General features: G+C 40.6%; 1 protein-coding gene across 4 annotated transcripts in view; it reads right to left on the bottom strand.

Moving 5' to 3' along the window:
• Positions 1 to 24,290, bottom strand: part of ARHGAP10 (Rho GTPase activating protein 10) — a 343,170-nt gene that overhangs the window by 206,888 nt on the left and 111,992 nt on the right. For 3 of the 4 annotated variants that reach the window (XM_019025986.3, XM_055384931.2, XM_055384932.2), the window contains exons 4-7: positions 19,913 to 19,984; positions 9,497 to 9,598; positions 2,208 to 2,318; positions 345 to 449 (exon numbers count right to left, since the gene is read on the bottom strand). In XM_019025986.3, the coding sequence (XP_018881531.3) occupies positions 345 to 449; positions 2,208 to 2,318; positions 9,497 to 9,598; positions 19,913 to 19,984 (390 nt within the window). Of the gene's footprint in view, positions 1 to 344; positions 450 to 2,207; positions 2,319 to 9,496; positions 9,599 to 12,309; positions 12,387 to 19,912; positions 19,985 to 24,290 lie in introns of those variants that run through there. The other variant, XM_055384933.2, reaches the window with a different exon arrangement.

Here is a 24,290-nt window from a genome sequence, read left to right as displayed (position 1 = left end):
ATGCCCAGTTAAGTAGTGCATTATAAATTCAATGCCTTAAAGTGGAGTGCTCTTTTGTCTGTAGCAGACATAGCTGATTTAGAGTTAACATAACAAAGCTTATCCTTAGAATTGACCCAGAAACTGCAGGAAAAGCCGCCAGGTGGCAGAATTTCCCAAGCCTCAACCAACTGTAGAGCAGTTGGTCACACCAAGAGTTGACCAGCAGGTGGCAGCATACCCTCAGTTTCTCAGTACAAACAGATCAGCATTGTCTTCATTTAATTAAGGCTTTTCATACAACACACAAATGAAAAATACACTTTTCAAACATCTTTTTATAAAGAAAGCTTTCACTTCCTTACATTCTGAATGTTGATCTGTAGTTCCATTTTGTAGTGATTGAAGTCTTTGGCAAGTTCACGGCCCTGATGATAGAAGGTAAACATCCCCTGAAAAAATGACAGCATCTAAGACACAGGAAGAAAAGAGATATTAGCACAAAAAAACTCAGGAGAAAAAAAGAATCATATAAACAACCAAGTGTTCCCCCCGCCATCTCACTGTTATCCCACTGAAATAAACTGATTAAAGGGAAGTCACTAATATTCAAGTAAACCCAAGTACATATTATCTATTAATCGGTCTTTATAGAAAATGATGCTTTTTTCCCTTAAATATCACAGCCATTAGACAGCTTATATGGCATGTTCTGCAGGAAAAATTGAATTATAAAGTCATCCATTTGTCCTCTTTAGTCAGGAGAATCCCAATATTTGTAATTGAAATCTTATCACTATAGGTTGATACAATCTTTAAGAAAGTAAAATCACAGAATCAAAGAGCTCCAGGCTCTCCCCAGCCACATCCAGCAGACTGCAACCCCTGTGTTTTGTTGACAAAGATATTCCATGACTTGCCAGGGGCAGCCTCAAACCCGTAATTAAACCTTTACTTTTCTACCAACTCCCAACCTGTCTCTGAATTAGAGGGCTGTTGCCTCTGCTCCACATGTAAGTCAATAAATCTAGAAGTAAAGAGAAGTGATCGGGGGAGAGAGTTAAGGAAATCTTGAGATTCATTTTCTTCCAAATGCCACACCGTGGGTGGTTAGGAATCTGGGGCTCTGACACCCAGCAGGCTCCATTCCCAACGTCAGCCATGACCTGTTATGGGACCTTAGGCAAATTACTCAACCTTTCTCTACTTCTATTTCCTTATCTCCTCATTGAGTTATAGTGTGGAATAATGAGTTCGGTACAACACTTAGAACAATGACTTGAACAGAGACTGAGCATTATAAATGCCCAATAAAAGCAGGCCATTATTATTATTTCACATTAAAAAGAAAGCTTTGAGGAGGTTGAGTTTTTCTCTAATGGTTTAGGTTAATGACTATCGCTCCAACTAAACCATAGCTCCACAAATTCTCATTTTTAATCATTACTTGGTTATTCTTATTTCTATAAACCATACTCACAATGAGTAAATTGTATACTGTGTGAATGTTATCTTAATAAAGCTGTTTAAGAAAAAGAAACCATTCAACAAGTCGATATTAAAATTAAAATGAATCCTGAGAATGAGTTCCAGTGTTTTTTTGCTGAAATCCACATGAAATATCCTTTACATTATGATATATACATTCATGTGCATATATCTTCATATATAAACAACTGAAGCTACTAGAAAACATCTATATAATCACAAACAAAAATCATGTGTTTCTAATATAAGTAAAAAGAAATGTTAGAGTAACTCACAAAATTGTCTCAAATGTTCCATATCCTGCTTCTAAACTTAGATTGCCATAAGCATCGTGAATTGTGTTTGAAGTCATGTTACAAACGATTGTTTAAAGTACCAAAGTTTGAACCGGTATAAACAACCCATGTTCACTCATTCTAGTATAAATTATTTCAGAGAAATTTTTAAAAGATAGAGCTATAGGCTAAGGTGGCAGAAATTGCACCTGGTTGCCTTCCTTGAGATCATGTAGCAATGGGAATATTACGTGTATTATCAGTGCAAATACAGCTGAGAACCACTGATTTAGAGGCAATTCCTTGACTTCATGGCTATCTGTGTCTGCCCTTTTTAATATGTCTCTTTCATGTTTATGCACTATGGCCTCTAGTAACTATAAACCATAAATCAGATCTAGGAAAATAAATACTTATCTTACATTGCAAAAATCCACCAGCAAACAACTTGGCAATAATACTCACAGGTTCCACAAACTCAAACTTCTTTCTTTCTTGGATTTCCTGCAGCTTACACACATACTCAAGAGACAGTTCATAGAAGTGTTGCCGGTTCTGCTCTACTTGGATATCTGCCTATGTTAAAATCACAGAGGTTAGTCAAACTGGAGATGGTGAAAAGTGAAACGCTACATCAGAGGTCATCACACTGTGGTCCATGGGCCAAAATACGGTGTGCTGCCTGATTTTGTAAATAAAGTATTGCAACACAGGCACGACAATTCATTTATGTATTGTCTGCAGCTACTTTCCTGCTGCAACAGCAGAATTGAGCAGGTGCAACAGGAACTTTATGGTCCACAGAAGTCTAAAATATTTACTATCAGTTTCTTTGCAGAAAAAGCTTGTGACTCCTACTCTGTATATTGAGGTTGACCCCCAAGAACTGAAGATCAAAGGGACTTCTCTTCGTGAAAAACTCACCCCAACCACAACTGATGCCCCAAGGCTGAACCACATGCAATCACAATCAACAAACATTTCGATGAACAAATCCTCTAAGAATAAAGTCTGCCTGAGAAAGGGCCCAGCACCTCAGCGCTCAGGGAGTGATGGCGGCAGGTGAGAAGGAGCCAGCCATGGCAGCATCTCAAGAACCCGGCTCTCAAAGGCGGGCCAGGGCTGGACGCCCATCTGCGGCCCTCACAACGTCTGATCCCCTGGGAGAGAAGGGGGCACCAGCTGGTCAGGAGGCTATTCCAAAAAAAGCTTCCAGCTTAGCTTGCCTAACTAGAAAGGAACTGGGAGAAGAGCAGCACTCCACAGAGAATAGTGGAGAGAGAACTCATGTCCAAGAAACCATTCTTACTAGGTATCATATGATATTTTTCCTAACTTAGCTAATTTTACTCTTAAAAATATTTATCTGGGCATTTCTCCAGAGAGGATATACAAAAGGCCAACAAGCACATGAAAAGTCACTCAACATCGCTCATCATTAGGATGCAAATCAAACTCACAAGGAGATGCCACCTCACACTCACTAGGGTGGCTACCCTACAAAAAAGAAAAGTAGTGGTGTTGGTGAGGATGTCAAGAAACTGAAACCCTTGTGCATCATTAGTGGGAATGCAAGATGGTACAAGCACTGTGAAAAATAGTGCTTTAAGTAAAATAATATTGAAACATAACGTGTTACTAAGCTAACATGAACATTTCTACCTAACACTCCTCAAAATCATATTTTTGTGGCTTCATTAACCAGAATTCAATAGTTCAGCCACCAGCAGTTAACAGGCACAACTCCCAGCAAAAAATTAAAATAAATTTTTCCCTTAAATGAAAAATAGTATTACCACATGACCCAGCAATTCTACAGCTGGGCATATAGCCAAAAGAACTGAAAGCAGAGACTCGAACAGATATGTGTACACCCCTGTTCATAGCAGCAGGGGGCAAAGTGACCCCAATGCCCATGGATGGATGGATGAGTAAATAAAATGTAGCCAATCCATATGTATAACAGAATATTACTCAGCCTTAGACAGGAAGGAAATTCGGATACATACTACAACATGGATGAACCTTGAGGACATCAGGCTAAGTGAAATAAACTAGTCACAAAGGGACAGATACTATATGATCCCACTCATATGAGACACCTAGAGTAGTTAAATTCATAGAAACTGAAAGCAGAACGACGGCTGCCAGGGGCTGGAGCAGGGGAGAACGGAGAGTTATTGTCAATAGGTACAGAGCTGCAGTCTGGGAAGATTTTTTTAAAAGCCCTGGAGATGCATGGTGGTGACAGTTGCAAAACAATGTGAATGTACTTAATACCACTGGACCATAGACTTTAAAATAAAATCATACATTTTATTGAAATTTTATTCACGTTTTATAACCAAAAATGTGTTGTTTTTGAAAAGCACTTAACACATTTGAAACACATTTCAAAATGTAATAAAAAACATTTCAGCAAATACTTTAATATATATTACTAAGCTAAAATGAGAATTTCTACCTAACACTCATCTGAATCATATTTTTGTGCCTCCAATAACCAGAATTTGATAGTTCAGCCATCAGCAGTTAGTTGGCACATCTCCCAGCAAAAACACTGTAATTTGGTTGACTATTTAATAAAGACATAAGAAGGGTGATTTCCTCATTTGTTATTACTGCAAAGGCTCTTGAAGAAATTTATACCAGCATCAGATTTATCAATTTGATTTTATCTTTTAGTAAATTCTCTCTCCTGGTTGTTCTTGCTACTGTAATTACCCTTGCATTACCAGTCAACCTCTATCACCACCCCCTTAATGTTCTGAAAATCCAGAACTGTTGTGCCACATGCTCTGTGATTAAATCACCAGAATCCCTGGGATTACTGGCAATGATGGCAGCAGCGGCCAGTCTGGAGCAGCCGCTGTGAGGACACCAGCTGCAAAGGGCAAAGTGCGGCCAGGGCTGCGCACTCCATGGTGCCCGCGGGGGCCAGAAACAGGCAGGAGCCCCAACTTCTACAGAGTTATCAGGGCAGGAGCCCCATGCTCCCAGACACAGCTGCAGCCGTGCAGCCACAGCTCTGGACCAGGGCATCCCTGTGCTCTTGGGGGCCGGCGAAGGCCCACTGCCCCACCAGCAGGCTCAAGAAGTGCCTGCTCCTGCTCCCTGGCCTCTCCCCGCTCCCGGCGCCTGATGCAGTGTGGAGCAAAGCTGTAGCCAAGCCCAGGTACTGTTGCCACCCAGCCGGGTATGCATGCACACAGGGTGGTTCTGACATGCCAGCGCCCTTGGTAACCCCAACCTCCAGCTCGGCCCCCTCTGGACTTTGGATGCCAACAAGCACAGGAGGGAGGCCAGGGGGCTGAGAGCAGCTCGACAGGGGCCTGCAGGCACCTCTTGGCACAAATACCTTGGGCGCCATGGATGACATGTTGACAGCTGTGGGAGACAAGTTCCTAGGTGGGAAGGGACAGGTCCCTGGTGAAACCCCACCTTCAAGCCAGGGACGGCCTGAAGCCTGGGAGCCGCTAGGCTGCCAGTTCTGGGTCGAGTCTGCAGCCTGGGATGAAAACTTACGGTGCTTTTTCCAGGCCCACTCATGGCAGCACATGGGCCAATCAGCACACTTCCTCCCTTCTGAGCCCAGAAAAACTCTGGACTCAGCCAGACTCAGAAAGACATGGGGACTACCATCTGTTGGAAGGAGCAACCCCCTGGGGGTCTCCTCCACTAGTCAGGATGACCTGCCTGTGGAAAGGAGCTATGCACTACAGGTCTCCTCTCCATTGAGAGCTGGACACTCATTACGTCGACCTGCCTGCAGAAAAAGGCTACTCACTTCAGGTCTCCTGAGAACTGTTCTGTTGCTCAATGAAGTTCCCCTGTACCTTGCTCACCCTCCAGTTGTCTCCATACCTCATTCCTCTTGGATGTGGGACAAGAACTTGGGACCCAAGGAACGGCCAGACTGAAAGAGCTGTAACACAAACAGGGGTGATCCTCCCCCTCCCCTGCTCACTACATTGTGGGCGACGAGAAGGAGAGAAGAGCTGCGGCCCTTCGGGGAGCCCAGACCTAGGGGCTCCCTAAGCCAGGGCTGTGACATCCTCTTTGGGGCTCTGCAGTTCCTGGTGTCTCCAAGTTTCTGGGTGCCACCGTGTTCCCGGTGCCCACAATGGAAGCGAACTGCAGTATGCCTGGTCCAGCCACAGCCTTGCATGGAGCCAGTGCCTGTGCCTGGAGCTGCCTGCCCCACCACAGTCAGCACGCCTGGCTGTGCACAGTGGCCGGAGGACCCTGAACTCACTCACGAAGTCCTCGCCACTCCGTGCCTGGCTCGCCCTTTGCAGGCATGAGATCCAGGCCAGTAGCACAAGCCGAGTGCAGCCTGCCAGGAAGAGCAGGCAGAACAAGCCCAGCAGGCCAGAGCAAAACTTGGGCAAAGGCATCACCAGCCACAGAGGTTTCTGGCTGGAAAAGAGACATCCTAAAAATTCCGTGACAACAGCCCTCACTTACAAGAATGCCATGGACGTCCAAGTTGTAACTAGGGTCATAAAATGATTTCCTTCAGCCTGACCAAATCTATAAGGCAATCACTATACGTTTTACTACTCCAAGCAAATCACCAGTTTTTAACAAATACACAATTTCAATTTGATTATCAACTAATTTCTAGCCATTCCTGCTGTAAATATATGTAAGAAAGTAGACAAGTCTCACATAAAGTTATTTAGGAAATCTGCTTCTCAAGTAGATTATTATTATACTGAAATATCATTTGGCTACTTGGGAAGAAAAAATAGACTTCAAAAATAAACAGAAATGGAATTTTCTCAAATATCCAATACTTGTTACAGTACAACTATTAAGTAGAATGTAGGGGTGTGGATGGAGGTAGAAGCTATTATGCCCAATAAACATAGAGGTATAGCAGCAAGGCCTCAGAGAACTGCCAAAATAGCCAGCATGGTGTATGCCACAATTTTCTCCTGGTTTTTTTTTGTTTTGTTTTGTTTTGTTTTGTTTTTGAGACGGAGCTGCCGCCCAGGCTGGAGTACAGTGGCCCGATCTCGGCTCACTGCAAGCTCCACCTCCTGGGTTCACGCCATTCTCCTGCCTCAACCTCCTGAGTAGCTGGGACTACAGGCACCTGCCACCACACCCAGCTAATTTTTTGTATTTTTAGTAGAGACGGGGTTTCACCGTGTTAGCCAGGATGGTCTCGATCTCCTGATCTCGTGATCCACCCGCCTCGGCCTCCCACAGTGCTGGGATTACAGGCGTGAGCCACCGCGCCCGGCCTTCTCCTGTTATTTTCAATTGAAGCAAGAGGAGAGAATGAATTATGTACGTTTCTAAGCCTTTGTTCAGTATCATTCTCTGCAACTCTTATGAATCTCTTGAGCATCTCAATTCACTGAAAATTAGCATTACATTAACCACTGCCAAAAGTAATGAATATCCAAACCTAACATTTTCTCCTTTAAAAATCATCCCCCCTATTAAGGGCTTCACACTTAAAATAGAAGGCTGCTTCAGTGAGAGCACGTAAGTTTGTAAAAAGCAAACAGAGCAAGATAAAAAAGTGTATGTAATTTAAATGAAACAAATTATTCATCGTTAGGATCTCTTCATGTTTCTAGAGGTTAATTATCCTTGGGACTGATAAATTGCTGGAGCCCCAGCTCACTGTACAAGCATCTCCACACTAGTTCATTCAATAAATATACATTAAGTACCTACTCCCTAACAGGTACTGTTCTAGGAACTGAAGATAGAACACTGAATAAGACAATGTTGTTGCCTTCAAGAAGCTTACATTCTAGTGGAAGAAGCCATGTAACAAATGCACAGTTTGTCAAACAGTTTTAAGACTATGAAAAAAAAATAGGCTGGGCACTGTGGCTCGTGCCTGTAATCCCAGCACTTTGGGAGGCCAAGGTGGGTGGATCGCCTGAGGTCAGGAGTTCAAGAACAGCCTGGCCAACATCATAAAACCGTGTCTCTACTAAAAATACAAAAAATTAGCTGGGCGTGGTAGTGGGCACCTGTAATCCCAGCTACACAGGAGACGGAGGCAGGAAAATCACTTGAACCCGGCAGGTGGAGGTTGCAGTGAGCCAAGATCTCACCATTGCACTCCAGCCTGGACAACAAGAGCAAAACTCCATCTCAAAAAAAAAAAAAAGGATATGAAAAAAATATAAAGCAGAGTAAAGGGGACATTCTAAATAAGAAGGTCAGGAAAAACTTTTAATAAACTGACCTCTGAGTGGAGAGTATTTGGAAGAGTAATTGAAGGTTTGAGACACATGGATCCCTGTTGAAAAGATACCGGGCAGAAGGAAAACAAATACAACGGCCCTGAGTATATACTATGCTGACCCCAGCTGTGTTGGGTGCAGAACATATAGGATCTTGTGGCCCTGGGGCCTCTGGAGAAGCCATTAGGAGGGTTTGGAGAAGAGCGAGTCATGAGAAGTGGACACACTCTGATTATATTCTGGAACTAAAGATGACATACTGATGGACTAGATGGGGAGTGTAAGAGAAAGGGCCAAGGTGACTCCAAAGATGTTGCCTAAGCAAAGTTTAAAATGAGATACCTAATGAGAAAGTGAAGTGGATTTGGAAATTTACTTTGGGAATGAAGATCTTTTTTAGGATACCTGAAAATGGAGGTGAGAGCAAACACAGGTAGAGAACTGCTAGCATAAAGGGGGCCTGTAAAAGCTGCAGCTGTCATCTCAAAATTGACAGAGGGCAGGAGATGAGGGAGCACACAATAATATGCAACAAGGAGAGAACAGAGCCCTACCCAAAGTACTGCAGTAAGGGCGAAGAGGTGTAAAAGCTCCTTTCTCTTCTATGAACTGTCAAGTGCCATCCAAATGTCAGTCAAAGGTATTAGAGACACAGAAGAAAAAGTCACATGTGGATAATGTCAAACAAACCATACACACACAGAGTATGTAACTAAATAGCTAACATTTAAATATAATCCAGGTTTACACAAGACTTAATACTGTGTCATTTTGATAATACTTCAATAAGTGTTTATGACAGTAGTACATAATGTCCAGATTCCTTATGTGTTAAAAAACAAGAAAAAAAATACAATTTTGTGGGATGAGACAAAATCCTAACAATGGCAAACAGCATTATTTTTAATAAAAGCATTATGTTTTGAATTGTAAACAACTGAGTTTCCATCCAAGTGTGTGAGTGAGAGAAACAAATGGCAGGGGATTTAGAAGTAAACAAAGAGAAAATGAAAAATAAAATATAAATTCCTTCCTGCTTACATATGGCTGCCTCCAAAATAAATGAGTCTGTTAATACAAGTAAAACAGATGCTCTCTTTACAACAAAGCTGAGCCTCCTGAATCCTCAGCATTAAATAAGATTAATGCTGCCTTCACATAAACGCATAATGGTATATGAGCTTATTAAATTCAATTCATTTCTTCAAGAACTCCCAAAAGCCAATTAATTGATCTATTCCTGCAAATAATATATCTGTTCTTCACTAATGCTGGTTTAAAGTTATGTTCCTGTAAAATAATACTCAGAGACAAAAATTTTACTACTATGAATCCATACCTCACTAATCACTATAAGATGTATTCATTATTTTGTCTTGTTTCACAAGGACTTTTTTCTTAATTTATGACAATACCTGTTCGCTTTTTGTTATCTCTATATAATGACAGATGAAAAGTTATCAAATTAAAGCACATTTTTAAAAGACATGTATTGCTTATCAAATTTTGAAAACTTAACAGAAAAATAAAAAATTATACCTCTTGTAAATGTGAGTCTTTCTTTTTTGCTGATAAATTCAAATGTTTATCAATTAGACTATAATTCTTTTCTGTCTCTTTGTCAAACTTCTTTTTTTCTTCCTACAAATAAAAAAAAAAAACTATGATTAAACAGAAACAAAAGGATACACATGGTTAATCCACTGGGAAGCTCAAATTATGAAAAATATCTGAAAATAAAACAAAGCACCACTCTGAATGTGATAAAGCTATCTAAAAAAAACATATCTGTACCAGGCCTACTGCTTAATCATCAAGACAGCATTAGGATAGAAGAGACACTTTTATTTCTTCCTTTAATGGACTTTTTTCCAAGCCTATGTTATTTTTCAGTTCTTCAGACTTAGCAGTGTTAAAAATTAATTCCATGTCACTCACCCCTCACCAACCGAATGAAACAAAATACGTAAGAAAAATAACATAAAGCTTAAAAAAGCAAACTTGCTCCAGATTTTGGCACAGACGTGGAATTCGTTTAAAATGGAATAATAGGCCAGTGGCTCACACCTGTAATCTCAGCACTTTGGGAGGCCAAGACGGGCGGATCACCTGAGGTCAGGAGTTCGAGACCAGCCAGCTATCATGGTGAAATCCCATCTCTACTAAAAATACAAAAGTTAGCAGGGTGTGGTGGCACACACCTGTAATCCCAGCTACTCAGGAGGCTGAGGCGCGAGAATCACTTGAACCCCAGAGGCGGAGGTTGCAGTGAGTCGAGATCACACCACTGCACTCCAGCCTGGGCAACAGGGTGAGACTCTGTCTCAATCAATCAGTATGTTTTACTCTAGATTTTCAAAAAATCATAATACATAATCAGTGTTGGAAAAAAAACATCTTGGGAAAGATCTTCCCTAATGGTCCAGTATGAATACAGGTTAAGTATCCCATCTCTGAAATGCTTAGAACCAGAAGTGGTAGAGATTTTTGGATATTTTTGAATTTTGGAATATCTGTGTATACAAAGAGAGGTATCTTGGGTATGGGGCCTAAGTCTAAACGTGAAATTCATTTCTGTTTTGTATACACCTATCACACATAGCCTAAAGGTAATTTTATACAATATTTTTAATAATTTTGTACATGAAACAAAGCTTATGTACACTGAACCATCAGAGAGCAAGAGGTCAGGTGTGGAATTTTCCACATGTAGTGTCATTTCAAATTTTGGAGCATATCGGATTTCAGATTCAGGATGATCAACCTGTATAGCAATAAGATTGTCTACCAGAAATGTCATCTACTTTCCCAAACCTTTCCAGTGATTTCTGTAACGCTATTTAAAATATGTATCAATAGGTCAACAGGGCCTAAAATAATATTGACATACCAGTACTCACCCTTTGGTTAACATCACAAACATTTCTTAGGTACTGTCTAGAATTAGGACATACTTGCATTCCTTTTGCTATAGAAGCTTTTTGAGAAAATAAGTATACACGTTTATAAATGCAGAGAAGATGGGCTGTCTCCCCTAAAGCTGTCAGCCAACTTGATAGATTTTTAATAAACATTCTTGAGTATCAATGAGAGCACACCATGTCCTCATGCTGTCAAAATGTTTCCATTAATTTCAAATTCTCCCTAACTCTCCACACCTCCTAAAAAAGGAACATTCTCTTCCCTAATTTTCCAACTTGTATTTTCCAAAGCAAAAATAATGAACTATTCCAGCCTTTTCTGGTATGATTTCTTTCCTGTTAGGCAAAGAGATTAAACAAAGCATGTTAACTCTCTACTTCTTTTATTTATCTTTTTTCACCACATGGGACCACACGCTGTTCTTCTGGAAACCCAGGACAGTATGTCCCCTGTAAGGTCATCTAAAAGCCCTCAATTAACTCCCCCACACTGATGGAGGAGGAGAGACTCAGGAACTGAGGTTTCTTCCCTTTTCTACTCCAAGGTTAATTACCAACTAGCTGCATAACTTAAAAAAAATAAAAAAACCATCTGACAATATAGAACCTAAGTTTTCTTACCAAAAAGATCAGGGACTTTTCTTTCACTGCCTCATAGATCCAGACCTAAAATTCTGTGATCCTATGGTTCACCCATGTGTAGAAATGGAACCAAAAAAAAGCAGAAGTTGTATTTTAACCTCTTTTACTTCATAGTCACTCTTTTGTTGATACAGAGGATCAGAAGACTTTATTTTTCTTTACGCTCTAGGTTTTTTTTTTAATTTACAACTAAGTCCAACGTATTGATATTACATAGTTACTCTCTTTTCTGCTTTTCGTTATGCTCTTCCACTATTTTAACAACTAACAGAAAATAAACTGAAACAAACAGATGCCCATTACCTAAAAATGTCCACTATTTTAAAAAGTTGATGTTGTGAAGTACACACTGAATTAGGTGTCAGAAGACCCAAGCTGCAGTCCTAGCCACTCATTACTCTGTGACTCTGTAACAAGGTCACAAACATTCTCTGAGCATCTGTTTCTCAGATTTAAACAAAAGACAAATGGAAGTCAGGCCCCTGCATTTGCCCACAAGACTGCTGCAAAGCAAGGTCACATAGTAAGAAGCACTATCACTGCAGACTAGTACTTACCAGGAACACAGAAAACATTTTTACCACCTTATTTGATTTAATCTGAATCACAGAAAGGGGCCGAGGAAGGGGTGACGCTTTAATCAGCAGTCAAAACACCCAGCACACTCAGCAATAGAAGGCTATGAAAATCAACATGTGGGTAAAGTTGGGAATGAAAGAAAAAGAAGACATCAAGTCTTTATGAAGAAAGAATTTAGCCAAGAAACAACAATAACAACATCACACCCACCAAGCTTAGAATAGAAATATCTTCGTCCATATATGGTATGGTATTATACAAATGCTGCTGTGTTTTGTTTCTGAATCTTAAAACGCAGGTAATTATTTCTTCCTGCATTTGTTCTTAATGTCATTATAGAGTATTATTGTTTCTTTGTGCTCATGTGATTTCTTGTGCTGAAATGATACAAATTTCAAAGGAAACTATTCAAGTAGCATTCAATAAAGAATGGAGCTTTTTTCCCCCAATACTGCATTACAGAAAAAAATATATAAATGTAACAGCGTAATCCAAAAAGTTCCAACAAGGATCAAGTTAAATACAGTATGAAAACTTTTCTTATAAATCAGACATTACAAAAACTGAAATGAGTCTGGGCCAGGCAGTAATCTAATGAGTGAAACAGGCTGGGAGAGAAATGCAATCAGGAGTGGTAGGCAATGAAAACCAGATAGTCCTCGTCTACTCCAGAGAAGAAGGCAGCCATTACTCAGCGCCAGAACATTTTTGCCTCTTGAGAACACAGGCCCAGTATGTTGGCTGTGCCTTCTGATTTCTCTGGAACTGCTGAAAAATCCAATGATTTTTATGGTGGCAACACATTTTTTTTTAATTGTTACAACACGAGGAAGCCAAACAAAATTTATAAGTTGAATATGGTAGAAGTCAGCTTTCTAATCTGTTATAAAATTGCACATGCAAAACTTTTTTTAAAAGTAGAGCTACTACTTAGAACAGCATTTTGGGTCAAAAAAAAGACATACGTTATATAAATGGTAGAAGAGAAGAACCTAAGAACCCCAATTCAAATAACCAGATCTTCTGAATACCATTAGAGGTTAAAAACTATATAAGTTTGTCATTACACATCACTGGGTTTAAAAAAAGGAAGAGACGATTCAACCATTGGTGTTGGCATGACTGTTTACTGGGAAGCAGAAAGAGAACCTCATCTCATATCAAAATTAATTCCAGATGGATTGAAAGAGTCACAAGTAAACAATGAAGCCATAGAGAGTATTTTCAACAAATCTCAGAACTTAGAGAAGGATCTTCTAAGCAAAAAAAGGAAAGAAAGAAGCTATAAGAACTTGCCAATATAAAAAAAATCATAATAATCAAGCAAAGGGCACACAGCAAAGGGGGGAGGATTACAACCAATATGTAAGAACGTAGGGAAACATTTGTAACACAAAATATATTCTTCATTAAGCAGTTTTTTGCAAAAAACACACAATAATGCTTCCACTGAAAAATGGATAAAGAACACAAAGAATTCATAAAAGTTTAAACATAATTGTGAATTGCCCATTTTTCTATAGGGTACCAGATTATTTTGCTTTAGAAGAGGAAAGAATTTGTTACTAGATGACTTTTTTTGAATTTTCTTTATTTTCCAATTGTTTAGGATGAGGAGATGGAAAAGGCTTATTTTCAAACTATAAAATTAAATAATGTTTACTGTTGTACTCGTCTAGAGAAGAACTTAAATATGGCAGGTCCTTGAATAGCATCATTTCATTATAACATTAATAAGGGAAAAATAAAAACCGATTCATGGCCAGAGCCACTGTCCGTGTGGAGTCTGCAGGTTCTCCCGTGCCTGTGTGGATTCCTTCTGGGTATCTACTATTTCCTCCCACATCTCTTAGGTCAGTTCACCAGCATGTCTAAATAGTACTGTGTGAGCGAGTGTGGGATCATGCCCTGTCCAAGGCTGGTGTCCACCTTGCACTCTGAGCTGCTGAAATGGGCTCCAGCCACCTGCGACCCTGAACAGGAGTGAGTAAATGATTATCTTGTTTTCATTAATCTTTCTTAAATGTATGTATAGCTCACATTTATTTCAATATTTAATATTAAAAGTGTTGTGGTATTGAGAAGTTTGGTGATGTTGGGGTCAGGAGTTTGAGATCAGCCTGACCAACACGGTGAAACCCCCCATCTCTACAAAAATACAGAATTAGCCTGGCGTGCTGGCGAATGTCTGTAATCCCAGCTACTTGGGAGACTGAGGCACGAGAATCACTTGAACTTGGGTGGCAGAGATTGTAGTGAGCCAAGATCATGCCATTCTACTCCAGCCTGGGTGACAAGGGCGAAACTCTGCTCCATTTAAAGAAAAAAAAAAAAGTTTGGTGATGTTTCTGAGACCAGAAATATGACATAAAAACTTTTGTTTACGTCAATCGGCCCACGGTAAAACTGGCTTCCTTATGTGTTGCTTTGCTTCAATTCAGTTTCCAAGAACCTACTGATAATGTTAAGTGAGGACTCCCCACTCCAGCAGGGAGAAGGCACACCCTCCCTTAACTCCCAAGCCAAGTGTCACTCGTTCCTACTTGACACTTCATTTGCCCTGTCCTACCCCAACCCGCCCCTTTCCTTTAAGCTCCTCTAGCCTCTCTAAAGAGATGAGAATTCAGCTTCATCCTCACAGATTGGAGCACTTGAATCCAGACCCAGAAGGGTGCCCGGCAGACACCTGTCAGAGCACAAGTGAACGGCCAGCACAGGACTGCAGCAGCACCAACGCTAGAAAAGTGCCACCTCGGTTCCTCAGTGGTGGCTCCGGAGTCACTAATCCAGTGCCTTAGCACTATTTGTCCATAAAGGTCATACGCCACATGCTATGGCTTGTCCCCCTAAACCCAGAATGCAGAGAATGGACAAAAAGCTGAGCAATTCCTGTTTGGCAAGGTGATGGGGAGCAAGCCATGAATGGGATAATAAAATTACTCTATGGATACCAGGTCCCAAACTAGACACTTCAGGTACATTATCAAATTCACTTAACTCTCACAATAACCTCCTGAGACAAGTGTCATTAAGTCTCATTTTATAGACCAGGAAACTGAGACTTAGAGGCCTTAAGTCACTTGTCCCAAATCACATGGCTAATTAAAGCACCGAAAGAGGATTCAAACCAGGAAGAATTAACTCTTCCTGAAAGACTTTCTGGTGCTCCAAAGATGAGATGGTAGAGTACATCCCAGGGCACCTATGCTTACTGCTATTACAGCACTTTTCACAATATATTTTTATTGCTTTTTTGACAGTCTCACAAAAAGTTGCTAACTTCCTGAAGGCTGGCCAGTGTTGTAATTCCTAGTTGTATCTCAGGGCCTCTAACACTATGCTGTATGATAGGCACTAGTGTGTTTTATTACTGAATGAAAGAAATGTAATTAAACTAAATCAATATTGTTTCTGCTCTATTAAATACAATGTAATATGAGAAATTATCCAGACAGGTTTACGTTTTACTCATGTTTTGTAGTAATTTATAGAATCTTTGGAAGTCTGTATTTAAAATGTATTCATTAGGATGGGCACAGTGGCCTGTAATCCCAGAACTTTGGAAGGCTGAGGCAGGAGGATCAATTGAGCCCAGGAGTTCAAGACCAGCCTGGGCAACACAGAGAGACCCTGTCTCTACAAAAATAATTTTAAAACTAGCCATGCATGGTGGCAGGCATCTGTAGTCCTGGCTGCTCAGATCATCTGACCCAGGAGTTCAAGGCTGCAGCCCAGCCTGGACAACAGAATGAAATCCTGTCTTTAAAAAAATATATATATATATTAGTCATAGTCTTGGAAAGAAATTTGGAGTAGAGGTCTGGTAATGAGCTTAGGTAATAAGTCATAATTTGTGAAATGAACATCTATTAAGTTTTCTGCCTAAAATTCTTCTATTGGATAAAATTATAATTGGCTCTTTCCAAGATAGCATCTGAATAGATTCTATTCTCAATCCAGTTAGTTGCATCCACCTGTCATCTGTGTGCTGCTGCTTGCCCAAACCCACATTTTCATTACTTGGTCAAATGTCCAAAAAAGCAATTTATCCCATGTTAACTCTTATCACGTTCTGGTATTTCTCAGAGTTTTTGTTCAACATACTTGGCCCCTAAGTTGTTCAGGATCTGTACTGGTTCCTGTTGCTACCCACAAAGTCCTGTGGGACATTTGGCAATAAGTGCCAAGCTCAAAAAGGGTGAAGGAGCTTCAGAAGAAAATAAGAACTCAGCTAGGCCTTGGAGAAACTCTTGACGTGATGCATCAGGCAACAACCTGTGTCCTGTTGTGTCCAGAATTGGTTCCTTCTGGTGGGTTCTTGGTCTCACTGAATTCAAGAATGAAGCCGCGGACCCTCGCAGTGAGTGTTACAGTTCTTAAAGATGGTGTGTCCGGAGTTTGTCCCTTCAGATGTTCAGATGTGTCCGGAGTTTCTTCCTTCTGGTGGGTTCGTGGTCTTGCTGACTTAGGAGTGAAGCCGCAGACCTTTGCAGTGACTGTTACAGCTCTTAAAGGTGGCACATACAGAGTTGTCTGTTCCTCCCGCTGGGTTCATGGTCTCCTGGCTTCAGGAGTGAAGCTGCAGACCTTCGCGGTGAGTGTTACAGCTCATAAAGGTAGTGTGGACCCAGAGAGTGAGCAGCAGCCAGATTTATTGCAAACAGCGAAAGAACGAAGCTTCCACAGCATGGGAAGGGACCCAAGCGTTGCCCCTGCTGGCTTGGATGGCCAACTTTTATTCCCTTACTTGGCCCCGTCCATGTCCTGCTGATTGGTTCATTTTACAGAGTGCTGATTAATCCATTTTACAGAGTGCTGATTGGTCCATTTTTACAGAGTGCTGATTGGTGCATTTACAAACCATTGGCTAGACAAAGAGCACTGATTGGTGCATTTTTACAGAGTGCTGATTGGTGCATTTACAAACCTTTGGCTAGACACAGAGTGCTGGTTGCTGTGTTTTTACAGAGTGCTGATTGGTGCATTTACAAACCTTTGGCTAGATACAGAGCGCTGATTGGTGCGTTTACAATCCTTTAGCTAGACAGAAAAGTTCTCCAAGTCCCCACCCGACCCAGAAGCCCAGCCCAGCTTCACCTCTCACTGTGATGGCAAAAGGGCTTTTTGAACAAAAGCTAGAACCTAGCAAGCACATAAGAAAACGCAGCAGAACCCATAAAATGGAGGGATACGTCCAAACCAAACAGATAGGGCTCAAGGAGAGCATATCCAAATATAAGCAAAACAGTAGACAATACCTGGGGGCTTTTCAAAATCCAATTTACAAAAACCACCTAGCTACTTAGAATAGATTTAAACCACAGTTAAACATGGAACTGGGCTTCTGGAAACCGGAGAAGGTAAAAGCACAGGGAACTGAAAGAGCTTCAGGCAAGGGCTACAACACTATCAGATGGGAAACAGGAGACAGGGAAAGACCAAAATGTTGACCCCCATATCTAAAAATTCTGATGTGGTCAACTTTTAGAGACCTTTTTCTTAAATCCCCACATGAAAACTGTTTTATGCTGTTTACAAAAAGCTCTTTAACCTAAGAGAGTAAAGTCTTTTTGAAGTATCCCATGTAAGCAGATTTAATCAGAGGAACAAGACTGTGTGCTTGCCAAAATATGACTGAATGTTTAGGCAGCACAGATGTGGAAAGTAATTCAAATACCCAAACTTAAACCCTTTCCTGTTTCTTCTAGAATTATCAGTTGGATAGGCTATTTATTAGATACTTTATGTATTAAGGCAGGGTAGGGGCTGGTAGAGAATTAAAAAAAAAAAAAAGCAGAGTCTTTTAAAGATTTAACAACCTAATGGAAAGGACAGATGTTTACATAGTTTACATATCATTACAGAACACAGACAACCACCTTTCTCTACTGTTTATTATGGTACACAAAACTACCAGGAAAAAGGGCTTCTCCCTATGACCTACAATGACAGGCTCTTCACAGGTGACATCCGTAGGTACAACAGTCAACACACATACTGTACTGAGCAAGACTGCACATAACATAAACTCTTTATAAACTTGAAGCCAGAAGAACAGGGAGGGATACAGAAATAGGACTTCAGGAAAGAATTTGGTCATTAAACAGCTCAAAGCACAGAATAAACTATTGTAACCATTTATCCTTTTAAAAGGATTACTTATTGTGCAAGTTGCTTTGCAGCATATACTCTGAACAAATGTTAACATCAGAAGCTGGAAAGTTTAGGGGTAAAAATGAGTCAATAGAAGATTCAAGGTCAGACATTTCTAAATTCCAGTAGAATAGATGGCAAGTAAAAGTAAATATATTCACTCGCACTCAATTTTCATTTCCATAATATAACCGTCACGCATATAGCACCATCCAATTCAAATGAGAAAAATAAGAAATGGATGTTGTTTACATGGAATACCTGCCAATGAAATGTTAAAAGAGAATGAACCAAAATGCAACAAGCTTTAAAGAGCTTAAAGAGACACAATCAAAACAAAATCATAAAACTATAAAACAGTAGTCAGATCCCCCAAGTCCTTCATTTTACATATAAGAAACTAAAGCCAATTACTTAGTCAAGGTCGCAGAAGTGAAAGCTGACCTCCGATCTCCTGCTGCAAAGCCAGAGGGGACAACCCAGCTGCCTGCAGCATGGCAAACAATCCAAGGAAGGAGTCTGGGGTGGTGCCCCCAGTGATCTCCCACTGTTCACAGGGTCTGAGCCTCAATTCGTAGCCCTTCATTAAAAACTGTAATACGGTATGCCAAAAAGAAATGTCTAATATTTTCACAAGTCACTTAAATGAGAATTCATTCCATAAACAGCAATTACAGAGCTGGAACTCCTTGGGTTCATCTGTGTGGTTAAGCTACTGAGGCCACAGTGTTTATTTCCACCAAGGGATTTTAGTCATTTCTTTTAGGAAGAGAAAAAAAAAAAAACCTCACATCCCCAGCCACGTGGGGGGAAAAAATACAAATATAAAAACTCCCTTCCCTACCTAAAATTGATGTTAATTCCCCTCTCCTTGGGCCAAGCCAAAAATGGTCAACAGCATGCAAATGTTACTTTTTCTTTCTCAAGTACATACACAAAATTCAGGAAAGACCGGTGGAAATTATTTCTCTGGGGTAATTTCAAAGCTCAGATTGCACATTTGAAATAAGTTGCTAAATATATCTCAGGCTCCTTGTGGCAAAACCACTGCATTATTCCTGGAAATCACGGTTAAATCCCAGATACTTAAGTGCAAAGTCTGTGGTTTACTCACCTTTGAATCCCCAGCACAGTACTATACAACACAAAATATAATGCACAATACCATAACAATACTGGCACATAATAGAGGCTCAATAAATTTTTGTTAAATTGAAGGAAATTACATCCCAATAATTTAATAGTCTCTTCCTAGTTTCAATGGCATCACAGTGTGGCAGCGTCTATAATCTTAAACCCTACTGTAATGCTACCCTCCTCCATAAAACTGAGGTGCGCACAGAAATAACTACACTCCTCCCAGTGATAAGCTCCTTCTATTCAGAGCAAATGTGTTGTTTGGTTACAGGTATTTTTTAAACTCTATATGGAAAGGTGTAGCCCAAGAAGATTACTAGAGGTTTTACCACCTTGTCCAGGTGTTTTTGTTTTGTTTTCAATTCCATATCCCCCAAAGGGGGAAAAGCACATTTCAAACAAAACAACAGATGGTTTGCTCCGGCATCTCCTTCAAAGCTGCCAAATGTGAATAAAGTGTACCATGAAGCAGCAGAGGCATCTATGTTTTCTGTTTATGAGTGTATTCAAATTAGACACAAACCTTTACAGCTCCAAGTTGCTCTTTTCTGAATTTTTCCAAGGGTTTAATCAGGGTTTCAGTTACACTTAATGCCTAGAGAACAAGAGTGATAACAAAAGAGCACAGCATTAGGTTTCCAAAAAGGAAAAAATTAGTATTTCATTTCCCTCTTCCACCCCACCCAGAAAGAAAATGAACGTATTTAACGGCTTTATCTCACTCTGCCAATGCAACAATTAAATCACTTCTCAACTTATTAAAGCACTAGAACTCCATAAATATTTTCAGGGAAGAGGAGGTGGGCAGATTGCCAGTGAAGTGTGCAACACAGCCCCAACTCTTCCACGAAACAGCAAGACGGCTGTCTGTAAATAACAAAGGGGTCTATCACATTCATTAACAGAACACTTCTGTTTGAGATTGTTTTTTTCTTCCCCCTCCTTAGAAATTTAAAATTCAATTACATTCCTTTATTGATAATCAGACTACATTATGTAAAGAACTAGGACTGTAGCTACTTGTTCAAATACAACCAGTCTGCCCTTCATTACGGAAACCTCCTAAGGATTTAAGGTATATTAGCAAAGTAGAGTCACTGGAGGCTCACGAAAAAGTCAAATGCTTGGGCGTGCTAGCAAACATGACATCAGGGAAGCTCACATGAGAGAAGCCACACACACAAACTCCAGCCACAACCACATTTATTTTTTATGTTGGCTGGTTTGGGGCTTTTCATGTTAAGCCACAAAATGCTGAAAATGCAAATAAAAGAAAATACTCATCAAAAGAAAACATACTTAGTAACAATATAGTGGTGAGAGTAGTGGCTTCTCACCCTCTGCTTCCAGGAGACCAGAAATATCCAAAATAGAAAAGAAAATCTCAAAACACTATTTAAGAATGTGCCATCCCTCTTTTTAGAAAGGTTATCAAAAATCCAAGCTTAACATTACAGAAAAAATAAGTGACTTGGAATAGAAAAAGATTCTTAATGTAACCAAAGGCTCCTCAGCAGTGTTTCATTATGTGAGGGTTTCTCCCAAAGAGACCTTCATACTCTAAGGTAGGGAACACTCAAAATAAGCGACTATGCCCACATTCAGGATGCTCAGTTTCAACTTTCTACCCCAGGCTGACCCCTGGATTCCCCTCACTCCCACCTGGATAATTTGCTGCTTGGGTGTAAAATAGCTGGGGCAACAAAGCTCTAAAAGAAAGAATTAAGAGCAACAACTAGTCAGGGAAAAGGGATCATCTTTCAAAATATCATTTTATCCTCTCTACATTTTAGACCATGTGACCTACAGCAATGGCAAACCAAAGAGTCCTACAAAGCACCACCAGCCAGGAATCCTGACTCCCCAAATAATATGGAATGTCCCACATTCCATTTGAGAGTACAGATACAAGAAGTGCTAGCATACGTTTTCACGGTGCATGAATTTACACACAGTGTCTCACAGATAACTTAAGGCACACTTACATGAGCACCTGTGTCATTTTTTAAGCTCCCACATCTGGATCTACCCAACTAGTGATCCCAAATAAACCTCCATATAATATGTCTTCTGTGAAACTGGTACACTCAAGAAAGAAGTCGGCCCAGAATGAACTGCAGGGATCACAGAAGCTAACAGCTGCTCAAGTTCACAGAAGATAGGAATAGGGATTCCAAGTCATGTAAGTCTGGGCCCACCAAGCATAACCACCATGCAACATGGCAATAAAAGTACCAAAGAGGTGCTTCTCCAAAGTTGCCATCTTAATAAACTTTAAATATTTACCTATTTTACGAGATAAATAGCTGTTAAGCATGCAATGCCAGGTGATGGGGATACAGCTATGGACAAAACAAGCACAGCCCCCTGCCTTCATGGAAATTACTGTTCAGTAGAGAAGATGTAAACCAGATACATGAACACCTAAGGAGATATATAAGCGCACATTCTAGTAATTCCTTCCAATGAAGAAAAGTAGGAGTACAGTGAGGAATGCATCAGAGGAGGTCTAAGGAGAAATGTGTGCAAAGAGAGCTTCTTCAAAGTAGTGACATTTAAGCTAAACCCTAAAAGGTGAGAAGGAATCCGTGGTGCAAAGGACAAGGGAAATTGTTTCCTGCTGAGATCAGCAGAGGCAAAGGATGAAGGTGAGGAGTTTGAGCATTACAGGGAATGTCAAAAGGCCAGAACGGCTGAAGCGTAAGGAGCAATGAAGTGAGCCTGTAATGCTGAGTGATGGCAGGGGATCAGAGCGTGCCGGGCCTTGTGGGCTCCGGGAAAGGTTAGGATTTATTGGGGGTACAGTGGAAAGCCACAGGAGGGTTTTCAAGCAGTGAATTGACAGAATGATAACTAGAGCTTTTCAAGATTACTCTGGCTGCTGAGGGTGAGATGAGAGGTACAGAAAACCGGAAGACAGACTCATTAGGAGGCTTCTAGAGTGGTACACGAAGAGATGGCGGTGGTTCAAATGAAGGAAACCAACAACAGAAGTAAAGAGAAGTAGACAGATTTGAGAGATATTTGCAGGTGGTGTCAAAGTAATCAGAGATTGACTGAATGGAAAAGGTGAAGATTTCCAGGATCCCTCCCAGATTTCTGGCATGAACAAATGAAGAGATAACAATTCTACTTATTGCCAGGCACAGACAGACAAGCATCACATGTTCTCACTTATTTGTGGGATGCAAAAATCAAAACAATTGAACTCATGGAGATAGAGAGTAGAAGGATTGTTACCAGAAGCTGGGAAGTATAGTAGCGGGGAAGTAGGGATGGTTAATGGGTACAAAAAAATAGTTTGAAAGAATGAATGACACCTAGTATTTGATAACACAACAGAGTGACCATACTCAAAATAATTTAATTGTACATCTTAAAATAACTAAAAGAGTATAGCTAGATTGTAACACAAAGGACAAATGCTTGAACAGATGGATACCCTATTTTCCATGATGTGACTATTATACATTGCACGCCTCTATCAAAATATCTAATATAACCCCATAAATACATATACCTATTATGTACTCACAAATCCTAAAAATAAAAATAAATTTAAAAATAAAAAATAAAGGACACTATTTACTGCAACAGGGAAAATCTTGAGGGAAAGCAGCTGGGAGCACACACTAAGGGCTCATGTTAAATCCAAGATGCTGAGAAACGCTCAAGATCTTAGTAAAACCAGCTGTCAGAGACACAGGTCCAGAGCCTAGAAGAGACACCTAGGTCAGAGATACCAATTTTGTCCTCATCAGCAAGTAGATGGCATTTGAAGTCATGCAAGTAGAGAGGTAGGACGGTAGAAAAATGGGAATGTCTCAGACCAAGTACTCAGATCAGGAAATGAAAGAACAGAGGTAAACGATGGCAATGAGACTGGAGAAAGCTACCAAGGTGTTGGATAAAAGAAGAAAGGGGTTCAGGCCGGGTGCGGTGGCTCATGCCTGTAATCCCACTTTGGGAGGCCGAGGCGGGTGGATCACCTGAGGTCAGGAGTTTGAGACCAGCCTGACCAACATGGAGAAACCTTGTCTCTACTAAAAGTACAAAATTAGCCGGGCAGTGCCTGTAATCCCAGCTACTCAGGAGGCTGAGGTAGGAGAATCGCTTGAACCCAGGAGGCAGAGGTTGCAGTGAGCTGAGATCGTGCCACTGCACTCCAGCCTGGGCAACACAGCAAAACTCCGTCTCAAAGAAAAAGAAAAAGAAGAAAAAAAAAAAGGAGTTCAGCTGTGTGGGCTGCAGAGACGTTTTAAAGAAAGAATGAGAGCTCAGCAATATCCATGGCAAGGTGGCAGAAAGGGCCGGGCTGGAGTTGATTTATGACTGACAGGTGAGACCATGTGGGGAACAACCCTTCCTCAAAGAATGACCAGGTGGGGCAGTACAGAGAGAGGATGACTGCTGAAAGAGAATATGCCATAAAGTAAAGGCATGTATTCTTTTAAGACAGCTGGTATTTAAGAGATGAGAGCATGTCTAAATGCCCATGTGAAGAATCCAGAAAGAATGGTTCAAAGTCTCTGACATGGGAGGAGATGGGATGCTGAGCATGCATGGAGGGTTGGCCTGTCATAGGAGTCAAAAATCCTTCCTTCCCTGTGATAGAAGGATAAAAGGGGTGCCAGTACAAATGGGTTTGTGGGCTTCATGACAAAAAGCTGAGAGTTGCTACCAAATGGCTATTTTTTCCATAAAGTACAAAACAAGGTCACTTGCAGAGAGTTTGGACATGAGAAGTTTCACGCCCAACTAACTGAAGAATGAATGAAAGAATCATTACAAACGGGACAACACTTCTTAGAGAAACAAGAAGGCCTTTTGAGATAGATGAGGAGGAGTTTATGAAGTTATCATCTGCCTTATTGTGGGATTTTCTCCAGCAAGGAAGGGAA

The sequence above is a fragment of the Gorilla gorilla genome, chromosome 3, assembly GCF_029281585.2.
Source record: "Gorilla gorilla gorilla isolate KB3781 chromosome 3, NHGRI_mGorGor1-v2.1_pri, whole genome shotgun sequence".
NCBI classification, from domain to species: Eukaryota; Metazoa; Chordata; class Mammalia; order Primates; family Hominidae; genus Gorilla; species Gorilla gorilla.
The sequence above is the reverse complement of the archived record's forward strand: the minus strand, read 5'-3'. Positions and strand labels throughout refer to the sequence as shown.